Here is an 18,112-nt window from a genome sequence, read left to right as displayed (position 1 = left end):
GTGTATTATAACAAATCAGAATATATGACAATACTTGGCTTTTTTTCCGTACATAAGAATAAAAAAATTAAAGTGTCTAGAATAAATTTAAAGTAATGCTAACTAAAAAAAAGAACATATCCGGATAATTGTGTAAAATCAATTCATGTTTGAGCAGGCCAATTTTGGACTCATTGTGACAATCACTTTGCATATGAAACACAGCGCTACCAGGCATTTGTCAACTGTCAACATTTATTGGAATTGGTTTGTTGCTATTGGCATTTTGCGCTCGAAATTTTTTTACCAATTCGCGACTTATGTATTTCCATTTAATATCTAAATTAGTACATATAAAGAAGAATAAATAATAAGCTCTATTAATTATATTAACTGAATTTAATAGCAGTGCTCGCGTTAGTCGAGAGAGGTGAAAATTTGAAGCTTTTCTAGAAGGAAAAACTGACACCATATTTTGGAGGGAAGTTTATTGTTGCCGGCATGTCGCATATTCACGACTATGAAGAACTCGTGTTGGACGCACTTGAAGTGGTGGAATTTAAATTGAGTAATTTTAAACTTAAAAATAATTTAACGAAATCTCATTTGTATTATTCGTCTTGTAGTACGTCGCAAGCAAGATCTGGAAGATGATAGTCTTGTATTTCACCCGTTGATGGCACATCAAATATTTGGCGAATCGGAGAGCATATTTGGCTATAAAGATTTGCGAGTACGAATCTTATATACTGCCGGACCACTACACATTTATGTTGGTACAGAATATAGCAGCCGAGTAAATGAGATATCAGGAGGAGATATAAAAGCTGATAATGTTGTGCTCACTATTGCTGAAAAGTTACCCGAAGGCTGCTTCTTTATCAATATGGATGAGTTTTTAAAGACCCTCGACAAAGCCGACAAATTTCAACCTTTTGGCGAAAAATTATCCGAACACCAAGTAACTGACGCACAGGGAAAGGAGCGATTGTTCGAAATATATCACTGTGATTATAAAGTGCCGGCATTTCTAAAATTTTTCAGTCGCCTTCAAACATTTATACTTTGGTTTGTCGATGCTGCATCGTATATTGACATTGATGATACACAGTGGAGCTTTTTTGTATGGTGTGTACTAAACCATAAAGATGAGATTTTGTTTTAATAAATATATTTCATTTTTACCACATTAGCTACGAAAAATACAAAAATGAGAATGGAGATTATCAGTATGCAACGACTGGTTACACAACTGTTTATGAGTATTATGCATATCCACAACACATACGACCACGTATCAGTCAAGTGTTAGTCCTGCCACCATTTCAAAAGCTCGGGATTGGCACAAGCTTCGTAGAGACCATATATAAGCACTATCAATCTCAGAAAAACGTGGTGGATATGACTGTGGAAGATCCATCTGACGACTTTCAGCGTTTACGCAATTTTGTGGACGCACGGTTATGTAAGGGTTTGAAAAGTTTCGGAAGAGATCTCATTAAAAAAGGCTTCAGCAAGGAAATGATTAGAGAAGCACGGGAAACGTACAAAGTAAATTACCACAACTTAAATACCTCTAAATGTTATTTAGTTTTGCTTTTTGTTTTGTATGCTTAGTTGAATCCTCGTCAGTGTCGTCGCGTGTATGAAATACTCCGCCTCTATTATACAAATTTAAAGGACGAAGAAGATTATCGGGCATATCGTTTGGATGTTAAGCGACGTTTAAACGCAGTTCATTATAAGCAGATAAACGACATTAAGAAAATGGAGAAAGCCAATGTGGATACAGAATGGTTGAGAGCGCGTCTGCCCACACCAATGCAACGCATTGAACAGTTAAATGAGGAGTACCAGCAAGTGGAAAGCGCCTATAAACAGATTCTTGAGAAGTTACGCGATTAAGCATGCGATTTACGGTACAGTTATTTGTGTTTTATTATCAATGTCGATGTTAACTAGTAATCAGTGCATTTGAGCATTTGTTTTAATTGATTATACAATAAAATTAAATTATTAAAATTAAAACAGTTGACCAAGCAGATTTAAGCATACACTTCATTAGCTGTTTGTGAATTTATTGATTCGATTATACATACATTTACCATTTTAATATTAAATTTATAAATTTGTTTATATAAAATGTTGGTTTATCGACTAATTGCTTATAAATGGTTATCTAATAATCACTTGTGAATTTTACCTACGCTCAATCGTTGAAATTTCAAAGTAGGTGATACGACAATGCCTTGGGTTAGGAGTGGTGGGTTTTCGAAATATTGAGCGAATCCAGGTTAAGTTTTTAACTAATGATAAAGGTCAAACATTGTATTGGAAATCATAATCCGTATTACAAGTCCACACAACAGTTATGAGCTATGGAAGTTTTTCTAAATTTACACAAGTCATGCACTAAATACTGATTACAAACGTGTAGTATTAGGATATCCGTTATTTTCCGAATTGGATGTTTTTTTTTTCAAACGCCCATTGAAGTTTCAGTTACTGCCCTAAAAATAAGGATTCAACGTAAACGAGATCTTATTTCTAATCTAAACCGGTCTTAAATTATTTTTCTTTTCCATGTATGTATATAACATCGAGCTTTTCGATATTGTATATAAATCTACAATATTATAATTATACAAAAAAAAGTTTCAATAATTTTTTTATAAAAAAATCCCTTTAAAATTTATACATATGTATGTAGTTAAAAATATACTACACCTCAAGTGACATGAGCATTCATGCAAGTGATGTACACATTCTGTGTTGCTCATACGACATGGTGTACTACTATATGAATACAGATAGTTTATTTAGGGCAAAAACTGACACTTCAGCGGCGTTTGAAAAAAAAAACATCAACTTGGGAAATAACGGAGACCTTAATGTAGTATATACATACATACGTCTTGCAAATTTATATTTTCTCTTTGCACGTTTTTCTATTAACCACTTTCTTGCTTAGTTAAAAAAAAAAATCGCTACAATTTATTGCTTATTGATTTTTAAATTTCAATGTGATCAATTATTATAATTTGAGAGCATTCTTTTCACTGCGCGCCTATATTAGTTTAACATGAACCATAGACTTCCATCCATTTTTCAAAACGCGCCACATCGTCCAACGAAACTGATTGCTTCGTACGTTCCATAGCGTCTTTAAAATCCTGTATTGTTATGGGTTGGTCAATGTCTTCACGGCGTATCTCCTTTATTTCCGATGGCGAGCGTCCGGCGATGAGACGCCGCATTGCCATCATAGCCGCATCACGACAGACATTGCTAATATCCGAACCGGAGTATCCTGTCAGCTGATCGCCAATGAGATTCGTATCCAAATTGGGTGAGAGACGAACATCTTTGAGGCAGAGTTTTAGTAGAGCGGAACGTGTCTCTTCTGCAGGAAATATTAAAGAAAACAAAATTTGTTAATTTAAAATAAGTATTCACATTTTTATAAAATATTTTGAAAAATAATTGGGGAAAGAGTGCTGAGTTGGGTGATAACCCAACAATATCCACACACATTATCGGCTGAAGGTCATATAAAAAATCAACTTTTCATCAACTAATAAATAAACTAAAACATAACAGAAAATATGACATTTCGCTTTCTCCCCTTTGACTTACCATTTGGAAGTGCAATATAGATCCTTTTCTCGAAGCGTCGTCTGAAAGCCTCATCAATATCCCATGGATGATTAGTTGCCGCTAAAACCATGATGATTTTATCGTCCTGCAGCGTTGCATTCAAACCATCCATCTGTATTAATAGCTCTGCTTTAAAGCGCCGGCTTGCCTCGTGCTCCGAATCGCTGCCACGCGATGTACACAACGCATCGATTTCGTCAAAGAAAATTGTGCTCGGCGCATAGAAGCGCGCCATCTCGAATAATAAACGCACCAGTTTTTCGCTTTCACCACGGTATTTTGAGGTTAGTGTCGCCGAGGAGACATTAAAGAAAGTCGTGCCACATTCCGTGGCCACAGCCTTGGCTAACATAGTCTTACCCGTACCCGGTGCGCCCACCATCAATACGCCACGCCAAGGTCGCCGTATGCCTTTGAAGAAATCGGGCATAATTATCGGCAATACAACCGCTTCTTGCAATATGGCCTTGGCATCATTCAAGCCAGCTACATCACACCATTTGACACCTGGATTACGCTGCAGTATATCCTTTTCTAGTGTGTCTACCAAATGTGGCTCATAGCCGATGGGCGAGAATATTTTCGTTTTTGTTTTCGGCGAACTCTTCGGCGTATTCTGTGACGTAGAATTCTCCTCTAGCGATGTGATTTCCTGATCATCCGAATTGGAATTCTCATCGATGGAGTTCTTCTTCGGTTTATCCTTGAGTTTAATTTGTGTGGTAAGTTTGCGTGCACGAATACGTTCCACACTGCGACTTTTGCGCGTAGCCGCTATAGTCGAGGCCTTGATGCTGCGCGAACTGCGCCCTTTATCAGTGCTGGTGCTCAGACTGCCGCCCACATTATGAGCGCTACCGTGATGGCTCAAATTGATCGAAGGCAGTGTCGGCTGTAGTTCGGGATCACGTGATCGACGCAACGATGAGATCCAACGGTTGTCATTATGATTTGGGAATTGTATGTGTGTATTATTACCAACACCAGCGGTATTGTTGGTACCGCCGTTAGCATTCTGATAAAGTGGATTTGTGGTGCCAGCTGTGGGTGGCAAATTTGTGTTGGGGCGTGGTTGTGGGGGGACTTCTGGAAGAAATGCATAGATTAGTTTAATTGTGTGACATTTCTATGGTTCTATTTTCTACACACCTTGTGTTGGTATGCGCGTTTTCCGAAGGCCTGCTGCCGCAATGCCGTTGCCACCGCCAAAAGTAGCCGCGCTGCCGGGCGAAAGGCCAGTCAAAGTGGTTGTGCGTGTGGTTTCGGTTTTCTTGTTGTTCCCAGCACGTGATGGTCTATGTGTGGTTGTGATCTTTGTGAAGGCGAATGGTGGATATTGATCTAGTATTAATGAGTCCATCATGCGTGCCACATGTGAGAGTCCCGTCGGCGGTGTTGTGGAGGTACTATCAGGAAAAAGTGTAAAGTAAAGAAAGTGAATTTTGAAAAGTGGAAGAGTGCTTTTAAATTTAGAATTGTTTTCGAAATTAAATTAAGTTATGATCATTATGATATAAACGCAAATGTGCTTATTGAAGAATCTTGCTTTCAAATAAACAAAAGATCATATTTGTTCTCCAGTCATCAAGTATGATTAAATTCAAATTCCGTTCACACGACAGTCAAGTTTACGTAACGGGAATGGACCAGGGTTACTCTTGTTTACTGTCATTTTGCGAATGTAATGTTAATGGCGGGTTTTTACTAGTTTTGGGTTGTTAAAACTGAAAATGATTGTAAATCATTTTTCCTATCTTGTGAGATTTTTTATGTTGTAGCCAAGGGGTGCAGACATCAAACCATAAGCATTTATTAAAATTACAAACATAGCTGTACGTGATGGAAAATTTTCAACTCAAATTCGTAATCAGAATACCTCAAATACCTCACAGGCCCCTTAGCAACTGTCAACAGTGACGCGGAGTTACAGGATTTCCGAAGATGATGTGGAGAGGTAGGGATTCTAGATGGTAGGGTGAGGTATAGGTTCCAAGACCGCTGGGACAATAGTCCTACGGTCTAGTGACTTATGAGTACATTTGGGACGTTGGGTTTGTTGAGGGTATGGGCATGTGCCTCTGAATTAATTTTTGCATCAGAGGCACCTATCTGATAGGTCGGGTTGTTTTTGTGGGACGGGGGTAGAGGACTGGGTGCCCGTAATTGCAGAATGCCCGATGTATTCGGCCATTAGGAATCTGGGTGGTATGGGGATTAGCTGGACTGAAGGACTTCTAGATGCTAACAGTGTGATCTCCACTAGTCGGAATGCCGAACAATTAGGGTCGTTTGCGTGTGAATTGTTTAGGTGGCGATGGGGTTTAACTGAGAATTAGGGTTAGCTTCTTGTGTGAATGGTGTGTACGTGTAATGTATGTATGGGGTAGAACCTCCGCCACCAGTCCAGAGCATTATGGAAGCTCAACTGGTAGTAGTTTTCGGCTACAAGGTCTGCCTGGAGACTTTATTTTAGTATCACGGGGAGCAGGAGCTCTTGGAGTTCGCTCCAACCTGCTCATACGGACTGGTTCCTCGGGGAGTATCGTTGTGGTTGTGGATAAAACCCGAATGTGGAAAGAACTGACGCCTTGTCAGTTGAATGTGGAGTTGATTTGCAACCGGGTGCTGCACCCAAAGTACGGCAATGGTTTATGGGCCTCGAAACCTACCAAGGTGGTTGGTGGGTCCATTCTACACTGCCCATGCGGCTTTAAAAATCGACGAAGAGGTGGTATGTGTTGATCTTCCTTTCAAGGGGCTTTTCCAAGATTTGGCGCATGGTGAAAATCTGGTCGATTGTGGATTTTCCAGGTCTAAAGCTAAGTTCAGTTATAAATAAACTCTTCTAGTGCTCATTATAGTGGATTATCTTTGCTGTTTGCTCCAGTTTAAATATATTTCTAGTTACAGGCGATCTCCGATGACACTATAAAAGGCGTGCAACAGTGCAGTGCAGTAGTAGTGATTCTGCTCTTCTCCGCCGAAAAATTCTAAGAAATGATATTGTACTTTCAATTAGCCAGGACCAAAAAATCAAAAACTGAAAAAAATACAGGTATTGTCCGGAAAGTAATAGGACATTCTTCCGACGCAGGTGACGAGTCATGGATCTTTGAGTATGATCCCGAAACAAAGAGGCAATCTTCTGAGAGGCACTCGCTGACGTCTCCTCGCCCAAAAAAGCGAAGAATGAGCAAATCCAAAGTGAAAACGATGCTAATTGTATTTTTTGACTTCAAAGGCATCGTCCAGCATGAATTCTCCTGGATAAACCGTCAACGCCAAGTTTTACGTGGAAGTCCTCAAGAGACCAAACGAAGGATCAATCGGGTCCGAAAAGACATCGCAGCCAAATTGGAAGTTGCACCACGACAACGCACCGGCTCACAACGCCTTTTTTGTGAACAGCTACCTAACCAAGGCCGGCATCCCAACGCTTCCGCAGCTGCCCTACAGCCCAGATGTAGCCCCCGGGCTTTTTTGTTTCCTTGCCTGAAAAGGCAGATGAAAGGCAAGCATTTTGAGATGACAGAGGGGACCCAAGCAGCATGCAGCTTGGCTCTCAAGGCTACTCCGGGGAATGCCTTCAATGCTCGGAAATCGCCTTGGTAGCGCTGCATCGTAAGTTTTTAAAGAATTGTAATGATTGGTTCAATAAATTTTTTTAAATCGACTCAGTCCTATTACTTTCCGGACAAATCCTGTATTGATCGTTTTTGGTCTGCCAAACTCTGTTTTCGATCAGATAAAAAGCTGGTAGGTAAGTGTAGATGATTTTGAAACCGAGTAATCACTCAAGTAAAGTCGAAGTTCCTTTTAATTGTAATATTTTTTGTTATAAAAAAATCGCGTTTTTAATAATTTTACACTAGTTGTTAGCCCTTAACTTCTCTTTCTCACAATTTATGTCATTCAAAGCAATCGAATAACTCGCAAAACTAAATGATTATTACTTCTGCGTTGGAAAATCGTTGCAAAAATACTCCCAATTAAGTTGTATGTATGTATGTGAAGAATATACGAGCAAATGTACATATGTATAAGTCCATTTAAATAACTACATAGGGTTGTACATACATATATAGTATATGTTATCATTTTATTCGCAGTAAGGTCAAGTATAGTTCCGTTTTAACTAGAAATATATGGCGGCACGCAAACTATACCTTATATTTCATATTCATATATGTACATATGTATATAAACACATATATGTATGTATGTATATGTGTATACTAAATATGAAAATTAATCATTACAATAAATATGTACATAGGAAAATTCCTTGCGCGAATAAACAAAAACAAAGTCCCGAGAACTCGCCTACCATCAACTGGCTTAGACCTTAGGGACTGGCTGGATTGGTCAGCATGGTCTAGACAGTAGACACGGTGTGGTCGCCAAAGGGTTATTATTAACTAACAATGTACAAATATGTACATATGAGCAAAAATAATAATAAAACCAAAGGAATGCAAGTGTATATGACAGCTGTAGAGCTTTCGTTGTTGCGGAGCAAAGCTAATTAACGGTATATCAGTTAACAAAATGCATATAAAATATATAAAATATTGGAGAGTCTATCATATAAGTGGTGAAATAAGTGACCGGTTACAATTACCAATACCTGCATACATATATAAATATATACATACATACATACATGAATATAGTTAATAATAACCTTAGTTTTTTTAAAAACATAAGGCGAGTACTACTCGTGTGTTAATATGACAATAAAAATATCAAATGCATGCATACACACACACACGCTCGCGGACACTATGTAAACTTATGCAGTTATTTTTAAAAGCAAGTATGTTATGACGTCTCATTTTTATGCCGGTAGAGAACGTGTTGCGTTTAATGTCGAATAATTTAGGTATTTTTCTATTTGCCTATGTACACACATACATACGTACATACATATATGTATGTACATATAAGCATTTTGCTGTTTGTATAAATATATGAGTTTAAATTGCGTCGAGTTCAATAAACTCCGCTAAGAATTGTCAGGTTATTGAGCTTTTAGCTGAGCCTTTTACTACTCTAAACTTTATTGTTGCTGTGCTGGATTTGACTTGTGTATATTGGACAAAGGCTTGACACGAACATGTCAAGCATTAATTGAAGAGGTGACGTAACAGCTATCGAAGCAACATTGGTGGGCAATAGCTTAGGCTTATTCAGTATACACTAGTTTGGTGCCGTTATACGAGCAGTCTTGTTTCAATTACGAAATTTGTAAACAGTGTTGGAGTTTTATTTTTCTTTAGTTAGTCACATAAAGATTTCTCTAATTCGATAAGATTTTATTGAGCGCATTAATTTATGGTGCACATTTTTGAAGCTAGAATTCTGCGTGATTAGAAAAAATTGTTAAAATAAAATTAGCTTATAATTTTCAAATATTCTTCTTTTTATTTTTATTCGTTCGAAAAAGTATTTGTTTAAGTTTTATTTAATTTAAGGTTAGAGTTAGAGATTGTAATTTGGATTTGACTTTTGGCGTTCGCGCAGAGAAATCGTTATTGCAAAAGTGCCAGCTGATGCGCAGAACTCTTTACCGTTATAGCAAAGTACTGGTTGAGACTTGGCAATAATCGTAGGTTAGGTTAGGAACAAGCTTGAAAAGGGCGTGACTGTATTTACGAATGCCCTAAATACTGCGACTCAAACACAAAACGAAGCTCTCTTGGTGGATTAAGGAGCTTGGGTCTTGTAGACGCAAAGTACGGGATTGCTTCAGCTGGGCCCAGCTAACAGAAAGCGAGGACTATTAGAACGAATATAAAGATCAAAGGGCCTACAAAAAGTTGGTGCGCAGGACAAAGCGACCTGTAAAAACGTATATAGTGAATTTGAAAAGACTCACGAGAAGGCGAGACTTAGGAAACCATTATCTAAAAGCCCTGTCTCGCTCGGTATAATTCGAAAAGTAGCGTAACGTGGACGAACAACTGCCAGGACTCATTAGAAGAACCAGTCAGTGAGCACTTTCCAGGCTGTAATGACGCGGTAAGTTCTAGCTACTAAGGAAGTAGTGCAGTAAACGTTCCTGAACCCATCTTTACGGAAAATAAAATGGAATAGACAATCCGCCCATTTGACCCATACAAATCTCCCGGTACGGACGGATTCCAGCAATGCTACAGAATACACTCTGTCTATCCGTACCATGACTAAAGGCGATTTTTAAGGTATGCATGAAGTTCAGCTATGTGCCACACTCATGGAGAGAGGCTGAAGTAGTTTTTATACCGAAGGCAGGTAGAAACAACACAACCCACTCGAAAGAGTTTAGGCCTATAAGCTTAACTTCCATCCTGCTGAAAATGCTAAAGAAAATCTTGGACGCGTACATTAGGGCCGCAGCGCCTTCTAGAAGCTGCCCAAGGCGCAGCACGCATATAAATATGAAGGGCAGATCAGTAGAGACTGCACTCTAAACACTGGTATTTAATATCGAAACGGCTCTTGGAACATTCCTGGACATTTCTGGAGGTTTAATAGATTTTGGTCCTGCTATACAACGCTGGATCAGAAGCCTTTTAACCTCTAGACGGATAAGAGCAGAATGGAACGACGCTAAAATGACCAATGTCTGTAAAGGTACTCCGCAAAGTGGAGTGCTAACTCCGCTTCCATGGACATTAGTTTTGAACAAGCTGCTAAGGAGTCTTAATAACGGGTAGGTGTCTACAGACCATTAGTATTATGGCCACCACTTTCAATACAATCCAGAATTGGGCATTGCCAGCGAGTCTGGGGTTGAACACGGAGAAAACGGATCTGCTTGTGTTCACAAGAAAGCACAAAATTGTGCACTGTGCATAACAGGAGCTTTAAGAACTAGTCCAACGGCGACTCTTGAACTGCTACTGAACCTGCCACCCATAGACCTCTTCGCTGAAAACTGCGCAGCAAAAACGGCGAGTCGACTACTGGCTGCAGGAGAATTTAAATATAGAACCTTCGGGCGTAGTTCGATGGGTAATGGCGGTTGGGCAAACACCGACTACATGATCCCACTTTTCAATTGGGAAAGAACTTTCAAAGTAAATATAGAAAAAAATGGCTGGCGCAAAGGTATGTTAGCTAGGCGCAACACTCTAAGCCTCTATACTAATGGCTCGAAAATGGACGATAGAGTTGATGCGGGAATATGCTGTGCAGAGTTAGGCATAAGGCTACTTTTTTAGTTGCCGGACCACTGCAGTGTATTTCAATCTGAAGTCTTTGCTATTGCGGAGCTGGCTTCTAATTAACCTGCAGGTAATTCCAGAGTCAACAACTACTTAGACAGTTAAGCAGCAATCAAGGCAGTAACTTTGTATCGCATATTCAGAAGTGTCTTGCGAAGCAGGGCGGCAATGAAAAGTGTTGCCAGAAGCAAGCAACTTCACATCTACTGTGTGCCAGGCCACAAAGGCAGCGAAGGCAATGAAATAGTGAACCAGATTGCCAAGAATAGTGTACAGCTAACATTCGAAAACGTGATCAACATTGGGAATGATGACGATTTTGACAGAACCGTACCATATATTGTATTGTATACATCCATAAATCTTACAAATGAATTCGCAAGTACATTGCACTGACACCGTTCGTTTTGTTATCATTTCGAAATTTTTCTCACATTTTTGGATTAATACTATTTTTTTAAAGTACAAATTATTCGATAGTACACCTCCACTACTCTCTAACTCTAATGTTTGTTTACAAATTTTATGCAATGAAAACTGTCTGCTTTTAAAATTAGAACCTACTCAGCAAATCTGAGGACCATAATTTTTGGCATCCGCCATTTCGTGTACAACAAATCAATCGTCGCGCTTTTTCTGACTAAAGATTAAGCAGTCGAATGCTTTCTACACTCATTGTTATTCGCTTAAGCACAATTAAATACATAAATTTACATTTACATATGTATGTGTATGCGTGTTTAGCCATAATCGCAAATCGTGAGTTGTTACTTTTGTTCTATGACTTCCCAGCATTTCCTTTCATAAAAAAATTGAATGCCTCATGCAATTGCCTATGCTTACGGTTAGAGCTATGTTTTAACTACAGGGTGCTACATATGTGCACAATATAAGTTATTGACTTGTAAGTTAATCTTCTATGCCGTTTGGTTTGACATGAATTTCGTTTTTTTCCTTTCGTTCAGAGCGAGTACGAATCAAAGTGCTCGAAATGATTACTTTGTCGCATTGCCTTTTTGGCATTTCCGTTTTGGGTAATTTCCACTGCTCAGTATTTATTTAGGAATTTGGGTTAATGACTATTCTCATACCGCAGAGACCGTCAATGCTAGGCCTTTTGTATTCTGCAGAAGTGGTACGAGTCTTGTAAGCAATTATTTGTTTTATGCTTATCAATACAAAAGTGGCACAATTGCTAACGCAGACATTTTATAAAACAGCAATGCAGTTGCGACTGTAATCTGTTTTACATTTGTATTGAATACTAACTGTTTATAAGTTGCATATTCTTTCGTTTCAATGACCTTGTTTATATATGTACAAGGTGCATTCCAAAGTAAACAGGACTTAAAAAAAAAACAGAACAAATGATTTTTTCGGCAAAATAAATTTATTTTATTCAAAATAGTCTCCTTCTGCTTCAATACAGCGTTTTGCACGGTCCAAAAACATGTGGAACAAGTGTTTTAGCTCGATGGCCGGTATGGCCGCCAGTATGCCGGTGCAAGCCTTATGAATGGCCTCTATGTCTGCATAACGCTTTCCTTTCATGGGTAAATGCATTTTTCCGAAAAGGAAGAAGTTGCACGGTGCAATATCAGGTGAATACGGAGAGTGGTTAATGGTTAAAATGTGATTTTTGGTCAAATAATCGGTCACACGCGTCGATCGATGAGAGCAATTTTTGGTCGTCAATCAATTTGTGCGGAACAAACCGTGCACACACCTTTCGTAAGCCCAAATGTTCCGCCAAAATGCGATAAATCGATGTTTTGGAGATGTTCAATTCCATTTCCATGAATTTCAATGATGATTTCGGCTGATTTTTGTTGAATTCACGCACAGTTTCGATGGAAGTTCCGGTGATCACAGATTTTGATTGGCCCACATGTTGATCGTCATTTATGTGCTCACGACCACTTTGAAAACGTTGAAACCACTCGTGCACTCTGCTACGGGATAGGCAATTAACGCCATAAACTTGTTTCATCAATTTAAACGTTTCGAAAAGTTTTACCAATTTTAAAACAAAATTTGATGTTGGCTCTTTTTTCGAAGCTCATTTTCGCACCGATAACACAAACATACTGACACTTAAAACCCAATAACTTCACTTCCAATTCATGAAATGTCATGAAATTCTCACTGGACAATTGATGAAGATAGCAGATTCTAACGCACCAGTTGTCATATAGATGGCGCCACCAGGGGGCGCTAGATTCAAAAAGTCCTGTTTACTTTGGAACGCACCTTGTATAGATACATTTTGTATTTATATCATATCTATTTCACATAAACTATTAATATATATACTACATAATTTTTTAAAAAGAATTGAATCCAACGCTTGATGCTACTTTATGACTTTCTTTCTTTAATATTTTCGTTGCCTGAACTATCTCATTCATTTGTAATAATTTGTTCGCATTCCTCTTCCAACAAACACGGCGTTATTGAAAGCTAAACACAATGTTACTTATACGCCGTGTATTGCACGTTGCAGACGGGGCGTATGAGTAATGAGGTATGATGATTTCAGTTTGTTTTTATTGATTTTCAAAAAAAAGCATTTAACTCAAGATTTAGTGGTTTTGAACAAAAAAAAATTATCATATTTCACAAATGTAGGGGAAAGCTGTTAACTCAGTGAGAAATGCAGAAATTTCAAAAATTTATGCATTTTTAATAAATAGCCATTTTGTATTTGAAACTGGTCAGGCTGAGAGTCGATAATTGTTTTGTTAAGGATGCCTTTTTGTCAACTATTAATAGCTGTCTCGTTTCAATCGATTAGTTACAACTGAGAATAATTGCGTGATTTCTAGGTTAGAGAGTCATAAAGCAAATCTTCGTGTTCACACGACTCAGATTTTATTACTTCATTCCATAGCCCAAACATTCACTTTAGTGAATATTTGAATTTGAGGAGTTGAAAAAAGACACAAGAAGCCAAATTAGACGAATAAGTTGCCCCACCGATGGAATCATTGGATGGAAGTTTCGTTAAATAAAAAAAAATAAGAAGAAAAAACGTTAACCTCAGCTGCACAGAATACCCTTCGTCGGTGTATTTTGTACTTTTATTCCGATGCATAACTCAAAATTTTGAAATTTCATGAATCCAATTTGCAAAATAAAAAGTGTTCCAAACATTAACATGATTTTGATCGATCAGTTTGTATCTGGCATATAGCTACAATGCTTCGATGTCGGCGGTTTCGACCAATGAGCCGGTTTTCAGGAAGAAAAGGCCGTATGCAAAGCAGACAGACGGATATAGCTAAATCGACTCAGCTTGTCACGGTGATCATATTTACATGCAGGCCACCTTTATACCCTGTTCAGGGTATAGAAAGTAATTTGGAGAGAGACTGGTGATAATTTCGAAATGAAATTTAAAATATGCTTCAAATCCCTTTTTGGTGAAAACGCCTTAAGGGGGGAGCCTGCCTTAGAGGCTTCAAAAAATCGATTTTTTTGAGGATTTTTTTTGGGAGGGAAAGAAATAATTGATTAAAGCGAAATTTCTGGAGTTTATATATTTAAACATCATTCACAAATATTTTGGATACGAAATCTTTGATAGTCTGCCTTTGGGAAGCAATCGCCTGATGCATCTCGCATGTGCATTTGTCGGACGGCGGGCAGGATGCAGGTCGCAATTTCTATCAGAATCAAAAAATTCAAAGAGATTCATATTTTTTAATGATTTATCTTCTAGTTAAACTAAGAAAATTTCAAAAAAAAGTGTAAAATTTTACAAATTTTTTAAAAATTGAAAAAAAGTGGTTTTTTGACCAAAAAAATTTTACTTTATGTTGTTTAAAAATATGTTCAAACTTGACTTTTCTTAGTTTTTTTTAGTTTAAATAGAAGATAATTTAATGCCAAAGATAATAAACTTTGCCACAATTCCATACGACCTTTTTTCTATCCTGCCTGCCAATTAAGGAAAATCGTAAAAATGAATAACCGAGAAATCGCGCGTCAAAGTTTTCGCTTTCTGCCCAAGCGCTAATATATCTGCTAGACGCTCGGTCACTATTTCCCTTCTAGCTTCGAAAATATTTCGAATTCCCATCTATAACTTTGGGGACATATTCTTAGATATTTTTTAAACAGATTTAAGCAAAAACAAAACGATTTTTTGAAGCTTATAAAGCAGGCTCCCCGCTTAAAGCTACTAGAACCCTATATTTATGGCGTAATAAAATAAAAAGAAGTAGAAGTCTGACCAGCCATCAAATTAATTTAATGCTCATTAATATATATGCGTTAGAAGTTATAATTTTTATTTCAATTACATCATGACCTCTTGGAAATAAGCATTCATTGCTGCCGTAAATGTTATCGCAGTAGAAGTTCGCCACTTGAGTGACAAGGCTGTGAACAATCTGACATCATGAGCTCTATGTGCGGGCACTATAGAAGTTATGAAGTGGTAATCAGCAATTTTAAATGCATCTGACCATGTCAATCACTTAAGGAAACTGTATAAATGTCAAACAAAACACAGTTGTAACATTGAATGGTGGACTTGCCAATTGAAATGGCTTAATTTTCCACATTTACACGCGCTTAAATGAATTGTGATGGATATAGCAGGCAAGTATAAGGAATTTTCCATGAGCACATGAAGGGCACGCTTCAAGAACGTGGTTAAAGTTGGCCATAATACTTGAGTTCGCGAGCTGACTTTTCTTACGTATTTTTGATGAATTTGTGTTTGATTGCGCTTGCTGCATTGTTGGCATATTTATAAGTATATACAAATAAATAGGAATTACCTATCGTGTAGATCCCATAATGAATGATAGGGTGTATGACGGAATGTGGACAAGAGCGGCACGGCGACTTCGTACTCCACATGTATGTCGTTGGTGGGCATTGGGCGTTCGAGCGATGGATTCGAATTGTAAACGGAACGTTTCTGTAGAAAAGTGTGATGTACGGGCGCGTTTGGGGGTGGCGCTGCGGCTGGCGATGGTGTTGCCGTTAGACCACCCACACCGACATTGCCATTATATTGCGTTACATTTGCATTGGTTAAGGCGGAGGTGATGTTTTGCTCGCCAAGCGGCTGTTCCAATGCCATGCCCAGCCAGTTTTGAGCGTTCATATTAAACATACTGCGTATTTACGCAATTTTATTTTTTAATTATTATTTTTTTATATATGTACTTTCCTTAACTACTTGTATAAACATAAAATAACTGTTGATTTTTTTTAGCAAATCATTTTCAACACTTTGCACTACAAACGCTGTGACATTGTGTTGTGGTGCGTAACGGTTGTTAACGATGGTACGCGCGAGCTCCACAACAAATTATTGACCATTTGCCGCGAATGCTAAACACTAACTGACCAACTGTGCGCCCGAGGCAGCGGTCATTGGCGGCGTCGCGCCAACAATGGTCATTTGCACAATAGAAATGCCGGAGTAACGGTTGTGGAGGAGGTGGCGTTGCGTCGCACCGTGTTGTGCCACAACAAAAAAGCCGCTTTCATTAACTGCACAAGCAGCCGAAGAAAAAAGTATATGCTAAGCACAAATATACACATACACAAACATACACATGCATATGCACATGTGTTGGTACACTTACTTTGAAGGATCTCCATTAATATGCTACATACAAAATTGCTACCCTTTAACTGCTTGCATGCGCTTACATTTAGTGGCAGCACTGGCTTGGCTAAGCATACTCATACACACACATGCACAAACTCATATGCATGAGAATATTTCTGGTTTGCAGCACTTGGATACATTGAAGCCGTTGACCACTTGTTTATAGCTTTTTTGTGTTTTCTCCAATCTGAGACGTACATATGTACAACACACACACATCCAGGTGGGTATGCCAAAACACACTCGTTTGTTTCTTGAATTTGTATTGAGGTTAAAGGAAGTGGCATTTGTGCTGCTTTTGACTTATTGTTGTTACAATTTCAATCTGTGTTATGCTTTACTATGTTTGGGTCTTTGCAAAATACTATTTTTGTTGTTGTTTTATTGTATGCTTTCATGAAATCGGAAGTACTTATATTTCCTCGTGCTATTGCCACTCGTATAGGTTCGTTGTGGCTGCAAGTTTGGGCTTTTGTTGTAGCTAATTATTGTTGTTGCATTGTTGCTGATACATCGATTGTTGTTGTGGTTGTTGTCGCACGCATAGTTGGTAGACTTATAATATTTTCGACCATAGTTTTGCAATAACAAATAAAAGTTCGTTAATACTTGGTCTTCGTAGAATTACAGTAGCAATTCGTTAATTAGAATTAATTTAAATTAATTACCAAATATTTATTATAAAATATTTTTTCTTGAAAGGTGAAGTATGTATTTTTTCTAGTTTTCGACTTTCCGTAATCACACGGTGAGACGAAAAGACTATAAGCATATAAAATAATCTAAAGACAGTTCTCATACTAGTTTGTGATTTCTTGAATATTTTAGTCAAATTAATGGAAATGCTGCTAAACACGACATGTCAGAACCTTTCGAAAAGTACACTAACTTTTCGGAAGCCGCTTAAAAATTATACATTCATCCATTTAGTCAGAAATTCCGTGAGTTGAGAACTCCTCCAGTAGTAACTTTAATTGCAGATCTGAAGATCTTTCTTTGCTAAAAAATGTAATCATGTGAGTTCATAATGACCCAAAACTATAAGAATTAATTTCTAACCGATAATCGAGTTGATTTTGAGAGTTGCTGATCTTTTGAAAACTATTTTTTCAGAGAGAGCGCTGAAATTATGCCACTCCTCTTCTGCCTCTTCTTTATTCATTTCCTCGTACACATTTTCTTACTCTCTTAGTTTTTATCGCTATTAATGTCATCGCGGATGCCCTCAGTCTCTATCAAGTTAGCGAAATTTAGTCTATATTCCCCCATAATCTATATATTTAGTTCTTTCATCTCTGTTGAATGTTTGGTCGAACTTTCTTTCCATTTGTCGTGCGCTTTTTGATATTAACTGACAAATGGTTAGTCTCCCACAATTTATCTCGGCTCGGATTGGCTGAGAGCTGATAGGTCCATGGAAAAAACCTTTTCGGAAATGATGGTTTTGCCTCGGCCGCAACTTTGCATCAAATACTCAACGACCCACCCTCGTACTTACTTTGCTAAATATACCGTTAATTGCGTTTTGGCATGAAACAATTTGATAGGCATAACATGCAAATGCGACCGGCCGACTAGCCAATGTGACGTCTTTCATGAAGTTAATATTTTTCACAAACATTTGTCGGTGACTAGC

General features: G+C 38.0%; 2 protein-coding genes across 3 annotated transcripts; one reads left to right on the top strand and one right to left on the bottom strand.

Annotated features, from left to right (window-relative positions):
- The first annotated feature begins 235 nt into the window (after positions 1-235).
- LOC126752610 (histone acetyltransferase type B catalytic subunit) lies at positions 236-2,007 on the top strand. The gene is made up of 4 exons (XM_050463549.1): positions 236-547; positions 606-1,107; positions 1,173-1,530; positions 1,597-2,007. Exons 1-4 carry the CDS (start codon positions 481-483, stop codon positions 1,882-1,884), a joined length of 1,215 nt encoding a protein of 404 aa, XP_050319506.1. The 5' UTR covers positions 236-480; the 3' UTR covers positions 1,885-2,007.
- Positions 2,008-2,023: 16 nt separating this feature from the next.
- On the bottom strand, positions 2,024-16,207 carry LOC126752597 (katanin p60 ATPase-containing subunit A-like 1). 2 transcript variants are annotated; one of them, XM_050463538.1, is made up of 4 exons: positions 15,632-16,207; positions 4,786-5,042; positions 3,616-4,719; positions 2,024-3,382 (listed from the first exon to the last, which is right to left on the bottom strand). In XM_050463538.1, exons 1-4 carry the CDS (start codon positions 15,970-15,972, stop codon positions 3,057-3,059), a joined length of 2,028 nt encoding a protein of 675 aa, XP_050319495.1. In that variant the 5' UTR covers positions 15,973-16,207; the 3' UTR covers positions 2,024-3,056. The 2 variants fall into 2 exon arrangements, with proteins under 2 accessions (XP_050319495.1, XP_050319486.1); XM_050463529.1 differs by having other exon boundaries at positions 3,616-4,722; positions 15,632-16,206.
- Positions 16,208-18,112: the final 1,905 nt, after the last annotated feature.

The sequence above is a fragment of the Bactrocera neohumeralis genome, chromosome 2 (genome assembly GCF_024586455.1).
Source record: "Bactrocera neohumeralis isolate Rockhampton chromosome 2, APGP_CSIRO_Bneo_wtdbg2-racon-allhic-juicebox.fasta_v2, whole genome shotgun sequence".
NCBI lineage: Eukaryota > Metazoa > Arthropoda > Insecta > Diptera > Tephritidae > Bactrocera > Bactrocera neohumeralis.
Note: the sequence above shows the minus strand (reverse complement) of the source record. Positions and strands in the feature narration are given on the sequence as shown.

Coding starts and splice junctions, on each gene's coding strand:
- LOC126752610 (XM_050463549.1), top strand. CDS start 481: ATGTCGCATATTCACGACTATGAAGAACTCGTGTTGGACGCACTTGAA. Junction 548..605: donor AGTGGTGGAATTTAAATTGA/GTAATTTTAAAC, acceptor TTCGTCTTGTAG/TACGTCGCAAGCAAGATCTG. Junction 1,108..1,172: donor CAGTGGAGCTTTTTTGTATG/GTGTGTACTAAA, acceptor TTACCACATTAG/CTACGAAAAATACAAAAATG.
- LOC126752597 (XM_050463529.1), bottom strand. CDS start 15,972: ATGTTTAATATGAACGCTCAAAACTGGCTGGGCATGGCATTGGAACAG. Junction 5,043..15,631: donor TTATGGGATCTACACGATAG/GTAATTCCTATT, acceptor TTTTCCTGATAG/TACCTCCACAACACCGCCGA. Junction 3,383..3,615: donor CTATATTGCACTTCCAAATG/GTAAGTCAAAGG, acceptor TATTTCCTGCAG/AAGAGACACGTTCCGCTCTA.